Below are 16,929 nucleotides of genomic sequence, written 5' to 3'. Positions count from 1 at the left end.
TGCTTTGCAATAACTCTCATCTATATACTTAGACGGATTTGATATTTGAACCAACAAACAATTTCCTTTGCTACTCTTTTGAAAGCCCCAGGCGTGCTTCCGTGATCTGAACAATATCTCTCCAGTCCATCATCGCTCCCGAACCAGTATCTCCACAAGCTAATGTCTTCTCCATGGGTTGCAGCACCTCAAACCAGTTCCACTCCCGGAGAGCACTCAGTTGCTTCCCTGTGATAGGGTGGTTATGCATACTTTGATACAAGTCAGCTTGGCTTCTCTCCGAGTGTATCAGGGGTGAACCTACGCAGAGTTCATCGCGCTGGCGACGAGGATCCTCTTCTTCCGTCCATCAATCAGACCTTCTGGGTCCCACGCCCGAACAACACTAAGTAACAGGCTAGAAGAAAGTCAGCATAGCCGGGGATAGGCCGAAATTGAAATGAAACCCTACTTGTCCGAAAAGCCGTTCACAATCTTGGCGAGGGTATTCGCGCTCAACGGTGCGATGAGCATCATGTCCGCCCAGCGCCGCAACTCGATGTGCAATATGCTAGCGCCGCGTCTCCAAGGAGATACCCATTCCTGTTCATCAAGATGAATCCCGTCTACGTTCTTCATCTTGCGGACCGTGGCTAGTGACGGCTGCTCTTCCGTATTGCCGGTCAAGAATTGTGCCGCGGAAGCAGTGAGGATGAGTCTGATGGAGAGATTTTCATGTTTTCCGAGCGCTTCAATGATATTTGGAATCTTAATGGTTGCTACCGAGCCTGAGGCGCAAAGTAAGAGGTGCACCTTGCCATCGTCCCGAGACGCTGCGACTTCTGCGGCGGGGTCAGACATTTGTGCGTCTTTCTGAGGAGGTGTGGCTGAACAGAGTCAAATATCAGGGCTGCTAGAGTTCTCGTGTATCTGTATTCAGTGTTAGCACCGTTTCCATGGCCCTCTCCCTTGAGAAAGCACCAAGGGTTGCGGCTTTCAGTACCGAGAAGATGGACTTCGACTCATCAACACGACATGAGCCCCACATCCGAGAGTTGAGGGAATGTAACTTACACGCCGGTATGACTTGAACTCTTCTTGTGGTGCGCTATAAAGGGCTCAAGATGAAAATGCTTCGTCAATCGTGAGTTAATAAAGTAGAAAGTTCAGAAAGTGTAGGTAGCTGGTGAAAGAAGATTGGTTTGGGATGAGGGAGATATTGTAAGTTGAATCACCAAACGCAGATGACTAAGTCGGACACTAAGGCCCAAGTGTGTGGGCCACCCGGCCGGCCCCGCCACCGCGGCCGGACCGGCTGTAAAATCAACTGAGCTGTCTTTCTCAGCTGATTTCTAATATTCCCAACGAACAGATCCTTCTTGAATTTGCCCTGGAGAGATCAAATGATTTAGATCTAATGATGAACGTCGCATTCTGATACAAACGCAGTATGAGAGTGTCTGTGGTATTCCAACACCATCTGGTAGCCAGCTTCACAGTGCAGCACTCACTAAAAGCCCCTCCAAACACTGAGCCATGTACATCAAAATTTTGATGGTAGAAAAATGAGCCGCAATTGATGAATAATGCATCAGAAATGACTTCGTGATGAAAGAATTGGATGAACCAGCGCATTGAGACAAGACGCAACGGCCGCTTACCTAACGACGCTAAACCGAGCTCACTGATCTCATTGGCCAATCACATGTCGACCGCTCATCCCAGGCATTTAGCGGGGTCCCAAATTTTCCAGGACTGCAAGGTGCAGGCCAAAAAAAAGTTGCTGTAAATCTTCCAGGTTGCTATCGGACCAAGCGAGAAACTTCCGAACGGGGAAAAAAAAATATCACCACATCATGGCGGCGGGCAGCACGTCTTCCTCCCTCACATCGACATCGCACAGCTCCCACACCCTCTCCTTCGCGCCCGGCATGGTCGCCCACATGCCCCCAATGACCGGCGCCAGCGCCGCCGACGTGCGCGCCCTGCTCGACAACATGGGCCCCGCGAACCGCCACGCCTTCCTGCAGCCGCCGCCCGCGATCCCGTCGGCCTCGCTGCAGGTCGTCAAGGACACGCTGGACGCGTTCGCCGGGCAGATCAGCGACGAGCAGCTGCGGCTGCTGAAGGAGGCCACGAAGAAGCGCAAGAGGGCGGATGCCGACCGGGCGGACGTGCTCAAGATCCGCAAGGTGCACGTTGACGGGTTCGAGACGGGCCAGGTCTGGCAGCAGGCCCGGCGGATCATCAAGAGCGCCTTGAAGCACTCGCAGGAGACGCTGCAGGAGCTCGAGGACCGGAACGAGGTTGTGACGAACGGCGTCGGAGAGGACAGCCTTGCGGAGTCTGACGAGGAGGGATCTGAGCTCGACGGCGAGGAGGCAGGCTCTGATGAAGACGAGGAGCTCTCGGGATCCGACCTGGAGGGCCTCGAAGATGACGAAGAAGACTTGGAAGAAGGGTCCGATATTGAAGGCCTGACCGGAGACTTGGAAGACATGGACGAGGAGGAAGGTGAAGAGGACGACGACGACGAAGAGGAGGATGATGAAGAAGAGTACGTCGAAGACCCGAACGGACTCAACGACGGCTTCTTCTCCATCGACGACTTCAACAAGCAGACACAATGGTTCGAGGAGCAAGACGCAAAGGGAGACCCCAACACGGACGCCGCCAGCGACGATGAAGAGATCGACTGGGATGCCGACCCGATGGCCGCTTCTTCCAGCAAATCAAAATCTACAAAACACGCCGATGACATGGACGAGGCTGCTGAAGACGCCGAAGATGTTGAGGAATCTGACGAGGAGGACGGCCCCACGTTCGGCGACATGGACCTCAACGCCCCCGAAGGTGCCAGCGATGATGAAGACATGGACGAGGACATGGCCGAGGAGGGAGAAGAGTTCAACGCCAACGGCATCTACTACAAAGACTTCTTCGCGCCACCGGCGAAGAAGTGGAACAAGGACAAACCGAAGAAGAAGAAGTCGGTCCGCTTCGCCCCCAAGAAGGTCAGCGAGGAGGACGTTGAGCGCGCCATGGAGGACGTCAAGCGAGACCTCTTTGACGACGACTCGGACCACGGCGACGACTCCGAGGACGCCCTGTCCGACGTCTCTGCCGGCGACCCGCGGTCCCGCAGGTCAGCCCACGAGCGCCGCCAGGCCAAGCTTGCCGAGGAGATCCGCAAGCTCGAGGCCGAATCCGTCGCCAAGCGCTCGTGGACGCTGTCCGGAGAGGCCTCGGCCGTAGAGCGCCCGACCAACTCCCTGCTGGAGGAGGACCTCGCCTTCGAGCACGTCGGCAAGCCCGTGCCCGTCATCACGGCCGAGGTCAGCGAGGGCATCGAGGACCTCATCAAGCGCCGCATCCTCGCGCAGGACTTTGACGAGGTGATCCGCCGCCGCCCCGGCGCGGAGCTGCCCGAGAACACGCGCCGCGGGCTCATCGAGCTCGACGACTCCAAGGGCAAGGGCCTCGCGGAGGTGTACGAGGAGGAGCACCTCAAGAACGCGGACCCGGAGGGCTACGTGTCCAAGTCGGACGAGAAGCTGCAGCGCGAGGAGAAGGAGATCGAGGGCATGTGGAAGGAGCTCAGCGCGCGGCTCGACGCGCTGAGCAGCTGGCACTACAAGCCGAAGCCGGCGGCGCCGACGCTCACGGTGGTGTCGGACGCGGCGACGATCAGCATGGAGGACGCGCAGCCGACGACGGCGCAGGGCGTCAGCGGCGGGCAGAGCGCGCTCGCGCCCCAGGAGGTGTACAAGGCCGGCAAGGAGACGGCGGAGCGGGGCGAGGTGGTGGGCAAGGACGGGCTGCCGGTGGCGCGACAGGAGATGTCGCGCGAGGACAAGCTCAGGCGGCGCAGGCGGGAGAAGGAGAGGATCCACAAGGCGGGCGGCCTGGACGCGGCCAAGAAGCCGCTCGGCAAGAAGGCGCAGATGCAGAAGGACACGCTCGCGGACCTGAAGAAGGGCGGCGTCAAGGTCATCAACCGCAAGGGCGAGGTGGTGGACGTGGACGGGAACAAGGCCAAGGCACAGGCGCAGGCGACGAGCAGCAGCTTCAAGCTGTAGAGGGCGCCGTCGCTGGTGGATGGTGTAAGCATGTGGACGGAGTTGTCACGGGCGTTGTCGGTCATTCCTCCTGGGCGCGATATAGAGCCCAGAGTAATTTGCATGTATCGCAAAATCAAAAGCATTCATCTTTCCGTACCTTGCTCTGTCTGTTTCCGTATGAGACGAATAGGAAGCCAGGCAATTCGCAACAAAAGCACATGTCTGTTCTCCCACACGTCGTCCACAATCCCAGCCCATTATCGACGGTGGTAATGACATGGTCGACGGCGAAATGACACACAGAAACTCCAAGCCTCAGCATCCGACGCCGGCAGGGTCTGCAGCATCGCCAAGGTTTCTTCTCTCCATAGCCAGCGCCGAATGCTCTCCGAAGACGCAGGTCGCAGCACCCCGCGAAGAATGATTGAGGCCCAATCGCAGCCGGACCTTCCCAAATCGCCGGTCGGATCTTGGGGTCGGCAGAGGCCGGGTGAGGCGTCCTCTCCAGTGTGCGCGCGGCAAGACAAGGGTTGTAGTGGTGGCCACCCAAGCTGCCAAACCCAAGGGTCCAGATGGCAGCAGCCAGCAAGGCATTCCACCAATGAGAACCGGACCATAGCCGTTTGTCACTGACATTAAATTCGGTCAGCACTGCTGTCCACAGTGCTTTCCTAGCGCTTCCTGCACCGCCCACCTGACGATTCAGGGCGGATGGCAGGGGGAGTGAAGAAAAACCCTTCACCTTGAGGGAAAAGATTCAGGTGGGCAATTGGAAATCAGAAATCGTGAGGCCCTTGGTTGGGCCGTCGCCCTTCATCCGGGTGCAGTAATGCAAGGTCATTGATGGTCATCTTCCCTCTTCTGCAAACCCCTGGTGCACCACCCTTGGTCTCTCCCCTACAGCACACTGCGTAATGGGCCCCCGTCCATGACATCGCCCTGCCCGTGGATTTTTATTGTGAGCGCCTGCGTCTTGCGCAAATGGGGGCGGGGAGAGGGTACTGATTGACTGGAATGGTCGAAGGGTGACGTTCCGCTTTCGGACCCCTATTTTGCAACCCCCAAGGCCAGGCACAGCAAAAGGCAGAAAAAAGCACAACGACCCAATGACTTTGTCGCATCCGTAAGCAAGAGATCTGATTAATGAGCGTGGGTTGATCGGAGTGGACAGAACGTTTCCTTCTCCCCCGTCTCGCCGTTCTCCGGCCATTCTCCGTAGCAGTACCTTGCTTCCAACAACTTCTTTTATCAGCCGCCTTTTCCTTTCTCCCCCCTTCAGTGAGTGTGTTCCTCCCACGCATCCTGCCTGCCTGCCTATCCTGCACCTTACGTCTGCAATACCCACTGCCCACTGCAAGACCAGTCCCCGCGGAATCGTCCACTTCACTGGCAACCTACGCAATACCGTGTAACTAGGCCTCCCGATTACGGTGCCCACCCCGCCAACCCCTCACCATTCCACGCTTATCAAGCACCGCAAACTGGACAGTACGCTACACAGTTTTCCTCCGAATTTGCCTTTGACTAATCCCCTCCCAAGAGAAGCCATCCCATCCAGTCAATCACCTTCCTCTCTCTCCTCACGTCAACCTCCAGTCGGAAATTTCCACCAGCCTACCCCAGAGACTTTCCACGTTCTTCACCATTCACTCAACCATAGCCGCCTGAACCTCCAACAAAACCTCCCAACCCGCGTGAACAACACACCTTAAACATCCCACCGTCACACGCGACCCCCTCTCCTCTCCAGGAAAAAAAAAAAGCCAACAACCGCAGCAACAATGGCGCCCTCAATCATAACCCTCGACACAACCCCCGACTTCGACTTCACCCCCTCCGCCCTGCCCCCGTCAGCAGCGGCGCCCGCGGCCACCCCCAAGCAACAGGAACGAACCCTCCTCCTCGCGCCCCCCTCCCTCTCCTCCGCGCCCAACAAGCTCTCCGCCGCCCTCGCCTCCCACGACCGCGCCGCCACAGACCTGCAGATGCTCGACCGCCTCTCCGCCCGCCTCGTCGCCCTCCCCGAGTCCGCCTACGACCTCGTCCTCGTCCTCACCGACGCCGACGGCTCCCGCGTCGAGTCCACCCGCCTCCTCTCCGATCGCGCCGTCCTCTCCGCCGTCGCGGAGGCCCTCAAGCCCGCCGCCCGCCTCCGCGCCCAGGACGGCGGCAACCTCGCAAACGACCCCGCCGTCGCCCGCGAGGCCGTCCTCGCCGGTCTTGTAGCGGTTGGTGGTGCTTTCGAGAAGCCCGATTACGACGAGGCGCCGGTCACTCTCTCCTTTGGCAAGAAGAAGACTGCCACCAACGGAAATGGTGCCGTGTCCCTCACCGGCGGTGCTGTGTCTCTCAACGGAGGAGGTGCTGTCTCGCTCAACAGCAACGGTGCCGTGTCACTGAGCAGCAAACCCTCGACCGCCCCAGCCGTCTCCGCGCCCCCGGGCGTGGGCTTCGTCGACTTCAGCGACGACCTCGACATGGACGATGACGACGACGAGCTAATCGACGAAGACGCCCTCCTCACAGACGCAGACCTCTCTCGTCCCCTCAACATCCGTACGTTTTCCAACCCTCCAGAAAGAGCCACAACAGAAACATTGGGAAATTGTCTTGACTAACCTACTCTTTTAATACAGCCCCCGAATGCGCCCCCAAGGCCGGAAAACGCCGCCGCGCCTGCAAAGATTGCACCTGCGGCCTCGCAGAGCGCATCGCCGCTGAAGACGCCGCCACCCGCGCCGCCGCCGACGCAGCCCTCGCAGCCGCCGCCGCCGCGCCCGTCAAGCTCGACACAGATGACCTCGCCGAGGTCGACTTCACCGTCCAGGGCAAGGTCGGCTCCTGCGGCAACTGCGCCCTCGGCGACGCCTTCCGCTGCGACGGCTGCCCGTACATCGGCCTGCCCCCCTTCAAGCCCGGCGAGGAGGTGCGCATCCTCAACAACGATATCCAACTGTAATGCGAAGCTTTCTCTTTATCACGAAATTTGTTTTATTGGGAGTGGCATATCACGGGGAGTTTCAATCATTTTTTTTTTTTTTTTTGGCACAAATCGGATCACGCAGAAGCCTCTGGTACATACATACCTTTACAGCAGCTTGTGCATACATGCATTTTCTGGATTGGGGGGAAAGGGAATTCGGCGGGGGAATATCACGGCAGGCGGCAAACGCCAGATTGGGCGCTTCTCATTAGAAAAAAAATTGTCTTGAGGTGTTTGAGGCGTATGAAAAACACGGGGCAGCGATATATATAGGAGGACACTGAATGGATCAATCACACCGCCACCCACCAGCATGGGGAAGGGCAAACGAAGCAAAGGCATTTGTAGGCCGTAACCAAACGATAAAAATAGCATTTCGCTAGAGACAACATTTTGCTCTATACTTGATGATACACATACAACTCCGTCCCGTGCTGAATGGATCCGAGTAGTAGTGGTGGTGGTCGTAGTCGTAGTAGTAGTCATCTGGGGCTCCCTTTTGTTTTTGTGATCCGCTAAACTTCCCATGCATTGATCCGAGGAGCCGTAATAGTAGTTCAACCAACCCGAGCCGTTCATTGCCTTCCCAGGCTGTCCGGGTTCTTACCTCGAGCGGCTGCCGTTGGCCGCCCCCGAGGGCTTCTTCTCCTGGGGCTCGTCGTCGCTGTCCCCTCCAACGCTGTACCGATCCTTGTCCATCTCGTGGGTGGGGGTCGCCACATGCAGGTCGTCCAACTCGCTCTCGTCAAAGTCGCCTACCTCCACGTCCCGGCCGCTACGCCTGTCACGGAAACCATCCAGGCCCCGTGTGCCGCCTCTCTGGCTCGTTGCCGGTGGGCCGCCCATGAGACCCTGGTAGCCCCTGCGCTTGCGACGCTCGCGCCAGATGTACCAGCCCCAGACGCTGGCGGCAATGACGACAATGACCAGGACAATCTCGCCTGAGCGGTAGTATGCCTTCCACTTGGCCTCGTCCAGCTTCTTCTGCGTCTCTTCATCGGTGTTGGTGCTGTTGCCGATGCCGCCGACCGATGTGGCGGGGCCAGTCTCACCGTCCAGCCGGGAGTCGGTGGGCGTTCCGCCAACGGAGCTGATGTCGACCTTCATGAAGCGGTCAAGCATGTCGCGGGAGCGGCGGGCGTAGTCGAAAGGAACCATATGGGAGGAGTTGTAGAAGAGGATGTAGGTGAGGTTGCGCGCCTCCTGCCAGAATCCCGCAGGCTCGCCTTCCACAGTCCAATCGCGGCGCGGCGCCCAGTTTCCGGGTGAAATCTCGAATCCCTTTCCGCCGTTCCATTCCATGTCGCCAATCATCTGCTCAGTTCCCATATGGTTGCAAATGAGGTCCTCGGCACCGGAAAAGAGGATGACGGGAACCTCCTTCAAAAGGTCGGGCAAGAAATCTCTCGAAGGCTTCGAGTTCTTGGCTCTAAAGGCAGCGCCAACCGCGCCGTTGCACTCCTTCCAGCCGGTGTTCTTTTGAGGGTTGATGTGGAGAGCGCTGACGACGTCGGCTCTTCTGAGGTAGGGAGTAACGTTGACCAAGTCGGGAGGCCAGTTCATACCGCACGAAGGGTACGTGTCCTTGAGGCGGATGTCGTACATGTTGATGCAGTCGCGCTGGCCCTTGGCGTTCACCTTGGCCGTCTCGGCGAGCAAATCCTGCAAGACAGTTTCGCACTCGGAAAAGTCCACAGTGTTCTCGACGGCAAGTGATGTTCGGCAGATGCGCCATTGCTGCTCAAGCTTCAGAGCGACGGGCGAGCCCTTCTCAATGAGCTTCCTCTCGTAGGCATACTTGAGGTAGGCATCGTACTGCTCCTTGGGAGAAATCCAAGCGTTTCCGAGCAGGAGACCCTGCAAGTTCCAGATGGTCTTTGTTCCGGGCTTCTTGTTCCTCTCGAGCATCGCCTTCGCGATGTAAGGAATGTGCTGGCCAGCGTAGGATTCACCTGCAATGTAGATCTGTTCTCCGTCAGCTTCGGTCTCTTGGTATGGTCTGGTTTGTTCGGACTTACGTCGTCATGCTCGTACTCGGGGAACATGGCGAACCACTTCTCGAGGAACTTGACAAATTGCTCGGCCATCTCGTCGAGCTCGTGCAGGTATGCATTGGTGTCGACATAACTGAAACCGGTTCCAACGGGGTTGTCGACGAAGAGCAGGTTCGCGAACTCGTTCCAGGAGCCGTTATTGTAGGTGAGGGTGTCCTTATCCTTGACTCTGTAGGGGCCAATCTCCATCAAGGCACCGTCTTCGGAACTGCAGCCGGGGCCGCCGTTCAGCCAGATGACGGTGCGCTGCCTGTTTGCGATGTGCTGGTTCTGGAAGTGCCAGAAGAAGAGGTTTCCGTTGTGTTCGGGGGTGACTTCGACGTGGCTGTGATGAAACGCGCGTCAGCAGGAATAGCTTCACCAAGCGGCGAGACGGAAGCGTCGGGGGAAATCCTGTGCTTACCCTGCGTGCATCTTGATGAATGGCTCTTTCGGGGCGCCGGGCAGATCGTGAACGAAGTAGTCGGCCTGGCTCTGGGCGAGCACCGGTGCGGTCCATGATGCCAGCGCAAGCACCAGCGCGGACATCATCGGTAGGATAGCCATGGTTGGGGAAGTGTGTCCTCCCCAAGGCTACCTTTTGATGGGGGTATTAGACAGAAAAAGGTTACGAGCGTGACCCGATCTGTGATTGCATGGAGACTCTCTCTTCGCCGATGACCACAAGCAAAAAAAGAAAAGGGAAGATGGTTGCAGTGAAGTCTAGGTGGAGGGAGGGAGGATTCGGATTGTGGAAGGGAGATGGGGAAAAGAAGATGCGATGCGCGAACTTGATTGAATTCCGTCCGGCGCAGCAGCAGCAGCAGTGAGCGGTAGCGGCAGCAGGAGCACGCGGTGGACGGGACATGCAGAGACAGATCTGTAAAGGTGTACTCTAGACTCGTGCATGCCCGTTGACCACTCATCGGTCGTTGCGCAGCTGTCCGCCGGGCATCCCTGTCGGGTCCAGGTCCTTGGCCAATATTGGCTGGCGCAGCGTTGCACAGACTGCCAGACTTGAAGGAGAATTTGGGGGGTTCGCCTCCGTTCACTTGCTGCCCGCCCTGGAGTCGACCGGCGGCGGCGGATAGTAGCGCAGCCGGAAGGTGCCGCAAGGGCGGGGGGCCACTGTGGCACTCTCTAAACAAGGGGCTTACAGGCTGGCTGCTTCACCTCACCTAGACCCAGGGACAGTCGCCTTCAGCAGGTAGGTACTTGCTGGAAGTGACGTGGGGCAGGCCCCAGCTTTTTTTTGGTGCGCTGCAGTGGTTCCAGACGGGAGCGATGAGGGTGGACGGGAGATGCCATCCAGGACAGGCTCCAGCATTCGCTTCTTAGCGAACCAGAGGGAGCCCGAGGTTAACTTTACTGCTGCGGCTGTGCGGTGTCGGGCTGCTGGATGCACCTTGCGTAAAACAGAGGTGCACTCTGGAGTTTCCATCGTCGTTATTCTTGTCCCGTATGGTTGCTTATGTACGAACAGTAGGCACTATCTCAGACTCGAGAACGCGCAACCAATACTGTAAGTGATAGAGCTGGATAGTAAGACGCCAGCGACTATTTCCAGCCCATCCCCTAGATACCCCGTGCAATGCTTGGACTGTCGATCGAACCCCCTCATGCCGTTGAGCTTCACAACCGTCAGGTCAGACCGGGAGCTGGCCGGAATGAAATGCTAAGGAGCGTCGGGTTACATGTAGACAGCAGAACGCGCGGAATTCCCATACGGATCGCCGAAACCTGGTTCAGGGTCCGGCTTAGGTAAGGCACCCATCCACCTACGTGCCTACCATACCTGTACTTTGCCTCCTCAAAATGGGTACGTACCTATGAGATAAGCAAATCTCCAGCTTTTAGACGTGCAACCTGAGACATCAAACGCTGCTGCGTATCTCCCATCCCTTGTACCTGCCCTTCACAGGGTATGAATGCTGGAACTCCTGGAGAAGAAAGCCAAGACGGACACCTTCCAAATGATACGGGGCCGAAATCACGGTTGATGTTGATCATGTTGCTGCGTCTTTCTTGCCTCTGACCATCAGGTATCAAGACAGCCGTTGCCAAGTGGGATGCGGCATCTTTTCTTGGGTCTTGCAAAGTACCCGTTCCGTGTCTTAGGGCAGCCTAGCAGACCAGCAAGCGCCTACCTAGTGTAGATCTGCTCAATGACTCCAAACAAGCGTTTGACCAACTTTTCAGCCCATCAAACACACAACACCCGCCAGCCCAACGCCCACTGGGTCCCCTTTGACACTATTACGCGGCCTCACGGTACTGCATAGTGTTATTCCCACAACCACACGCTTCACCTCACACTCCTTGCAAAACAGCCACAGTCTGGAACACACACACACACACACACCTCTCCTCCTAGTCACCCCTCGTCTCCCGCAAACAACCACCCCCGTCCCGTCTCTTGCTGCCTTTCACAACGCAAACATGGGAAAGACGTACATCGTGGAGCACCTCGACCCCGAGCTGGGGCCTTGGTCCGAACTCGAGTACATCGCCATCGCCAAAGAGACCCATGCCGCCGCCGGCACCTTCCTGCTGTCCTCCCTGCCCGCCGCCTTCAAGGCCCCGGAGAAGCTGAGCGAGGTCCCGGCTTTCAAGGCCGAGAACCGGGGCGTCGAGGAGCTGTACGCCCACGACAAGTCCCGTGTGTGCCTGCTCGACCCCGCCGCCGCCAGTGACTTGAGCCCCGAGGATGGTGAAAAATTTGACGCCTTTTTGTTTGGCGGCATCCTGGGTATGGATTCTCCTCACGTCCGACGCTTTTTCTAATTTCTGACGTTTCTAATTCGTACACAGGCGATGACCCCCCAAGAGGTAATTCTGATTAAATCCGTTTGTGACATTGGCATCCATTCTGACCCTTGCAGACCGGACCTCCGAGTTGAGGAAGAAGGGATTTGAAGGCAGACGGCTCGGACCCACTCAAATGACCACCGACACCGCCGTCCGTGTCACCAGAATCGTTGTCGAGGAGAAGAGTGCGCTCCGCCTACATGCAATCCTGTCAATTTCAACCATTCACTGACAACATGCAGCACCACTGGACAAGATCCCCTACGTTACCTACCCCGAGCTCAAGTTCAGCGAGCATGAGAGCACCGAGATGCCCTTCAAGTACGTGACGGACAAGAACGGCGAGCCCATCATGCCCGAGGTAAGAACACCATTGCGGCTCTCAGAGCATGATGCTAACCTCCATCCAGGGCATGGTTGATCTCATCCGCAAGGACGCCGACAAGGCCATTGATGACCTCTTCTAACTGATACCAACCCCAAAAGCAATTGACTACGATTTACGAGGACGAGTTCCATTTTTAACATCTTTTTCCTGTGAATGCAGCCCAAACCATCAACCTCGATTCGATTCCAGTTGGACAAGAGCATATGTGAGAGAATGTGACACCGCCGCAACGCTACATACAACTCACCAGAGTCATTTTAACCATATCTCACGTATCGGCGTAGGTGCCGAATCCAAGCCGCCATGAACCCCGCATCAGAGATCAGCCGTCTTTTAACTTTCAGATAGGCGGTTGTCGATGTTTTTACACGCTCAACTTCATCATTCATCCCGTCCGCTCGGAAGTTGACAATACCCGGTTAGAATTGATCCGGTCTGTTCTTCATTGCACTCCGGGAACGCTCCCGCGGGAACAATCCCGATCAAGTTCGCCTCAGCCGCCACTGCTCATACCATGTCTCCAACGAAGGAACCATCCCTCTTATCATCGACTTGCCTTTCCGGGAACCCATCCCCCATCGATCTCCAACCCACATCCCTGCAACCCCAGAAAGCTCCCTCGTCATCAAAGTGCCAAGCACTCGCTCTCTCTCAACCTCCTCCATCTCATCTCGTGCACTCCCAACCTCTAATCGCTCCATGTTCGACCTCACACCCAAACCCTCCGCACAATGTCCAACCCTCAATTCACGTTCCGCCAAACGACCTTCACCCACCCCTCCCTCCTCCTGACCCGCCGCAACACAGTCTCCCGCACGACCCTCCACACCCAGCTCGCCCAGCTCCGCGCAAACGGCCAATACGACGCCTTCAAGCTCAAATGGCACCCCATCTACGACGACAACTCCCGCTGGCCCGCGCCCCTCCACCTCTTCTGGGACAGCGACGTCGCCAAATGGATCGAGGGCGCCTGCTACTTCCTCGCCGATGAGTACGACGCCCGCATCGACGCCGCCGTCCGCGAGCTCGTCGCCATGATCCGCGACGCCCAGCACGACGACGGCTACCTCAACATCCACTTCTCCGTCGTCGCCCCGGGCCAGCGCTGGACCAACATCCGCGACATGCATGAAATGTCGGTCTTCCCGAGAGTCGCCTGAAGCTAACACACGCCCTGACTTATAACAAAATCAGGTACAACGCTGGACACCTCATCGAAGCAGCCCTCGCCCACCAGCAGTACTACCGCAACGACCTCCTCATGGAGCCCCTCGCAAAGTATATCGCCCACATCCGCGCCCGCTTCGGGCCCGGCGCCGGCCAGACGCGCGCGTACCCGGGCCACCCCGAGATCGAGCTCGCCCTGCTGCGCTTCCACTCCGCCACCGGCAGCCGCGACGCCTACGACCTCGCGCGCTTCTTCCTCGAGGAGCGCGGCAACCCGCGCGGCCAGGACGGGCAGCACTTCTACGACTGGGAGGCCGCTGTCCGCCGCGACGACGAGCCGCGCTGGAAGCGCCCCAACTCGTGGCCCATGGACCGCTCCTTCTGGTACTGCCAGGCCCACGCGCCCATCCTGCGGCAGGATACCGTCGAGGGCCACGCCGTGCGCGCCATGTACCTCCTCACCGCCGCCGCGGACCTGCTGAACCTCTGCCAAGGGGCCTCCTCGGGGACGCCGCAGGAGCTGGCCGAGGCCGACGCCTGGCTCGCCGCGCTGCGCCGCCTGTGGGCGAACATGGTCGACCGCAAAATGTACCTCACCGGCGGGATCGGGGCGGTCGCGCAGTGGGAGGGGTTCGGGATCGACTACTTCCTCCCGCAGGGCGCCGACGAGGGCGGCGGGTACGCCGAGACGTGCGCGAGCGTCGGGGTGATGATGCTCGCGGAGCGGCTGCTGCACGCGGACCCGGTGCTGGACGGCCGCTACGGCGACGTGATGGAGCTGTGCCTGTACAACAACGTCATGACGGCCATGAGCGCGGACGGGAAAGCCTTCACGTACGAGAACGCGCTCGCGAGCTGCGACGCCGCGCGCAGCGAGCGCGAGGACTGGTTCGTGTGCGCGTGCTGCCCGCCGAATGTCACGCGGCTGTTTGGTAGCCTGGGCGGGTACCTGTGGGACTACGGGGAGGGGTTCGTGAATGTGCACCTGTACACGAGCGCAGCGGTCGAGTTCGAGGTGGAGGGGGGCAGCCGGAAGGTGAGGTTTGAGCAGAGGTCGAACTGGCCGTGGGAGGGCAAGGTGGGGTTCCGGCTCGACGGCGCCGAGGGGGTGGACATGACCGTGCGATTGAGGATTCCGGCGTGGGCGAAGGGTGATTTCATGCTTCTTCCCGCGCCGAAGGTTGGCCAGTCCAAGGTGGAGAGGGGGTACCTTCACCTGGGCCCGGCGTACATGGCCGAGAACCCGGCCTTTGCGATTGTGATTTACGGGTTCGAGCCGCGGTGCATTGCGCCGCATCCGTACACGAACCAGCGGACGTTGTCCCTTGCGCGCGGGCCGATTGTGTACTGCGTCGAGGATGCAGATAATGAGTGGGAGGAGAACCACTTCAAGGATGTTGGCATCAAGCGAGGCGGTGTAATTGAGGAGATTTGGAGAGTTGACAAGATTAGGGGGGAAGAGTACTTTGCTCTGAAGACGACCGGTTGGGTACGTACGCCTGAAGTGGTGATGAGTGGAGAGGAGGGAGAGAAGAGGGACCTTGTGTTTGTGCCGTTCTATTTCAGGTCGAATAGGGGTGGCAAGGGGCAGATGAGGGTTGGTTTGAGAGATGATGGGAGATGAATATGATATCCATGGTACACGCTGGAGACCGAAGTGAAAGATGAATTTGGCATGGCAGCTTTCTTGAGACTCTTGCGTATATATATCTGTCTGATGAGATACCACATAGAGACCTGTCAAAAAATTGTGGTAGCGAGCCAACCAACCACCTCGCCCCAGTGTGAGACTCTGGCCATCACAATGCTGCAAGTACATTTGCTCACTCAAGGTAGAGACCACTTCCACCTTGAAAGCCGTTCTTGCGTTTCACCCCGTCGCCCTATGTGGATAACACGTTTATTCTGATGGCCTGGTGCATGCTCACTGGCCTTTTATGAATAGGATCCGTACATCTTAGCCCCTACCTCGCAACCCCAAACCCCAGCAAGTCGGAAAGAATCTCACAAGGCAACCATCTACCGCTTCAAGGCCATCTGCACCCTCGTCTTACACTCATAACACAAACTCGCCTGGTTAACCCTCACAATCGCCGCCTCGTTCGCAACCAGCGCCGCCAGCCGCGCCTGGAACGCAATCGACATCATCACCACAAACTCCCCAGGCAACTGCGCCGCGAGCCTCTTCCACGTCGCCGGCGCGCAGTTGGCCACGAACAAATCCCTCATCCGCACCACCAGCCCCTCGACCGCATCATCCTCGCCCCCACCGCCGCCACCCCGCCGCGGCAGCGCCTCGAGCGCGACGTACCCGTTGGCGAGGTTTACCACCCACCATTCCGCGCAGCGCGGGTCCGCAAGCTTCGCAGCCGCGACGTCGAGCGTCTCGCGGATGGCCGTCTCGACCTTGCCGCGCAGCAGGTCGTCGAACAGCCGGTCCGTCAGCGCCCACATGTCGACGAGCTCGGGCAGGTCGTGCGGCGTGTGCATGTCGCACGGCTTGATGCTGAAGGGGGACACCTCGTAGACGGTGCCCTCGGCGTCGGCGGCGCGGCGCTTGACGCGCGCGGCCGTCAGGCGCGTGAAGTAGCACAGCTTGACGTAGGTGCCGAGGGTGAGGGGCTGCACGTCGTCGAGGTCGACGGTGTTGGAGACGGACTCGGCGAAGGGCCCGTCGAGGCAGCGCTGGAAGTACTTTGAGGACTCGACGAGGAGGGACTTGTGGATGGCGAAGGACTGCGTTGCGGTCTTGAGCCAGATGATGGTCTGGGGTTGTCTGTGCGATTGGTCAATTGTTGTTGATGTGATGAGAGGTCTCAGGCTTCGGAGGTGGTTCTGGTCTTCAGGAGTATTTGCTCATAGAGATGTACTCAAAATGAGAGAGTGTCCGGAGATTCTAGGAAAGCAGGATTATGTCCACGTAAACCGCAAGCCATTGCCTCATGGTGATATATGAATGATAAAACGGACAACGTAGTAGAACAAGGGATTCCGCCGCAATCGAGCGAGTCTTGATAAAATGCAATGTTAGCTTACTTTAAAAGACTTCCCATGCCATCAAGCTCATCGGGCCTGGGAGCTGATCGATCGAGGATGCCAGTCATAGTGTACGGATGGAAGATGTTAGTCTATCAGAGCGAAGGGATCAAGAATACACAAGAGAACCACTTAGGGCAAACTGCAGTACGAAGAACCGTTAGAGACGAATTGGGTCCTTGCTAGGTGACCATGATGCCTCGCGTCACAACCCCGCGCAACAGAGTGAGGCGGAAGTCTGTCAGCCTTCGTCTGAAGTCGTCGTCTTCCTTAGTCATGTGAGATCACCATTCGAGAACTCGTAGAGGCTAAGCGGCATATGATCTCGGCTCTGCTAGCTCAGTGTGATATGCAATTATCTGTTCAGATGATCCGCCTCAGAGGCCTAATGTACTTCGGGTCCGGAACCAAGCTAGTTGTAAGCCCGGCGGCATATGTGACGTTGAGTCGTTCGCTCTGTCCTCCATTTCGCAA

At 58.0% G+C, this 16,929-nt stretch overlaps 7 protein-coding genes across 7 annotated transcripts; 4 read left to right on the top strand and 3 right to left on the bottom strand.

Moving 5' to 3' along the window:
- Nucleotides 1–70: 70 nt before the first annotated feature.
- Nucleotides 71–840, bottom strand: CAB3 (Coenzyme A biosynthesis protein 3; the record flags this gene model as incomplete). The annotated part of the gene is made up of 3 exons (XM_037328591.1): nucleotides 71–251; nucleotides 305–397; nucleotides 452–840. 3 exons carry the CDS (start codon nucleotides 838–840, stop codon nucleotides 71–73), a joined length of 663 nt encoding a protein of 220 aa, XP_037172883.1.
- A 995-nt stretch (nucleotides 841–1,835) lies between these two features.
- Nucleotides 1,836–4,058, top strand: MPP10 (U3 small nucleolar RNA-associated protein MPP10; the record flags this gene model as incomplete). The annotated part of the gene is made up of 1 exon (XM_037328590.1): nucleotides 1,836–4,058. One exon carries the CDS (start codon nucleotides 1,836–1,838, stop codon nucleotides 4,056–4,058), a length of 2,223 nt encoding a protein of 740 aa, XP_037173282.1.
- A 1,763-nt stretch (nucleotides 4,059–5,821) lies between these two features.
- On the top strand, nucleotides 5,822–6,658 carry DRE2 (Fe-S cluster assembly protein DRE2; the record flags this gene model as incomplete). The annotated part of the gene is made up of 1 exon (XM_037328589.1): nucleotides 5,822–6,658. One exon carries the CDS (start codon nucleotides 5,822–5,824, stop codon nucleotides 6,656–6,658), a length of 837 nt encoding a protein of 278 aa, XP_037173278.1.
- Nucleotides 6,659–7,626: 968 nt separating this feature from the next.
- Nucleotides 7,627–9,623, bottom strand: KEX1 (Pheromone-processing carboxypeptidase KEX1; the record flags this gene model as incomplete). The annotated part of the gene is made up of 3 exons (XM_037328588.1): nucleotides 7,627–8,988; nucleotides 9,042–9,402; nucleotides 9,481–9,623. The coding sequence occupies 3 exons, from the start codon at nucleotides 9,621–9,623 to the stop codon at nucleotides 7,627–7,629; spliced, it is 1,866 nt and encodes a 621-aa protein (XP_037173281.1).
- A 1,872-nt stretch (nucleotides 9,624–11,495) lies between these two features.
- Nucleotides 11,496–12,331, top strand: SFM1 (Protein arginine N-methyltransferase SFM1; the record flags this gene model as incomplete). Its single annotated transcript, XM_037328587.1, has 5 exons — nucleotides 11,496–11,805; nucleotides 11,868–11,885; nucleotides 11,939–12,049; nucleotides 12,107–12,225; nucleotides 12,275–12,331. 5 exons carry the CDS (start codon nucleotides 11,496–11,498, stop codon nucleotides 12,329–12,331), a joined length of 615 nt encoding a protein of 204 aa, XP_037172888.1.
- A 652-nt stretch (nucleotides 12,332–12,983) lies between these two features.
- Nucleotides 12,984–15,043, top strand: hypBA1-0 (Non-reducing end beta-L-arabinofuranosidase; the record flags this gene model as incomplete). The annotated part of the gene is made up of 2 exons (XM_037328586.1): nucleotides 12,984–13,387; nucleotides 13,447–15,043. The coding sequence occupies 2 exons, from the start codon at nucleotides 12,984–12,986 to the stop codon at nucleotides 15,041–15,043; spliced, it is 2,001 nt and encodes a 666-aa protein (XP_037173286.1).
- A 395-nt stretch (nucleotides 15,044–15,438) lies between these two features.
- Nucleotides 15,439–16,523, bottom strand: KLHL30 (Kelch-like protein 30; the record flags this gene model as incomplete). Its single annotated transcript, XM_037328585.1, has 2 exons — nucleotides 15,439–16,195; nucleotides 16,456–16,523. 2 exons carry the CDS (start codon nucleotides 16,521–16,523, stop codon nucleotides 15,439–15,441), a joined length of 825 nt encoding a protein of 274 aa, XP_037173285.1.
- Nucleotides 16,524–16,929: the final 406 nt, after the last annotated feature.

The sequence above is a fragment of the Colletotrichum aenigma genome (assembly GCF_013390185.1).
Source record: "Colletotrichum aenigma strain Cg56 chromosome Unknown KSG_Cg56_contig09, whole genome shotgun sequence".
Classification (NCBI taxonomy): Eukaryota; Fungi; Ascomycota; class Sordariomycetes; order Glomerellales; family Glomerellaceae; genus Colletotrichum; species Colletotrichum aenigma.
Note: the sequence above shows the minus strand (reverse complement) of the source record. Positions and strands in the feature narration are given on the sequence as shown.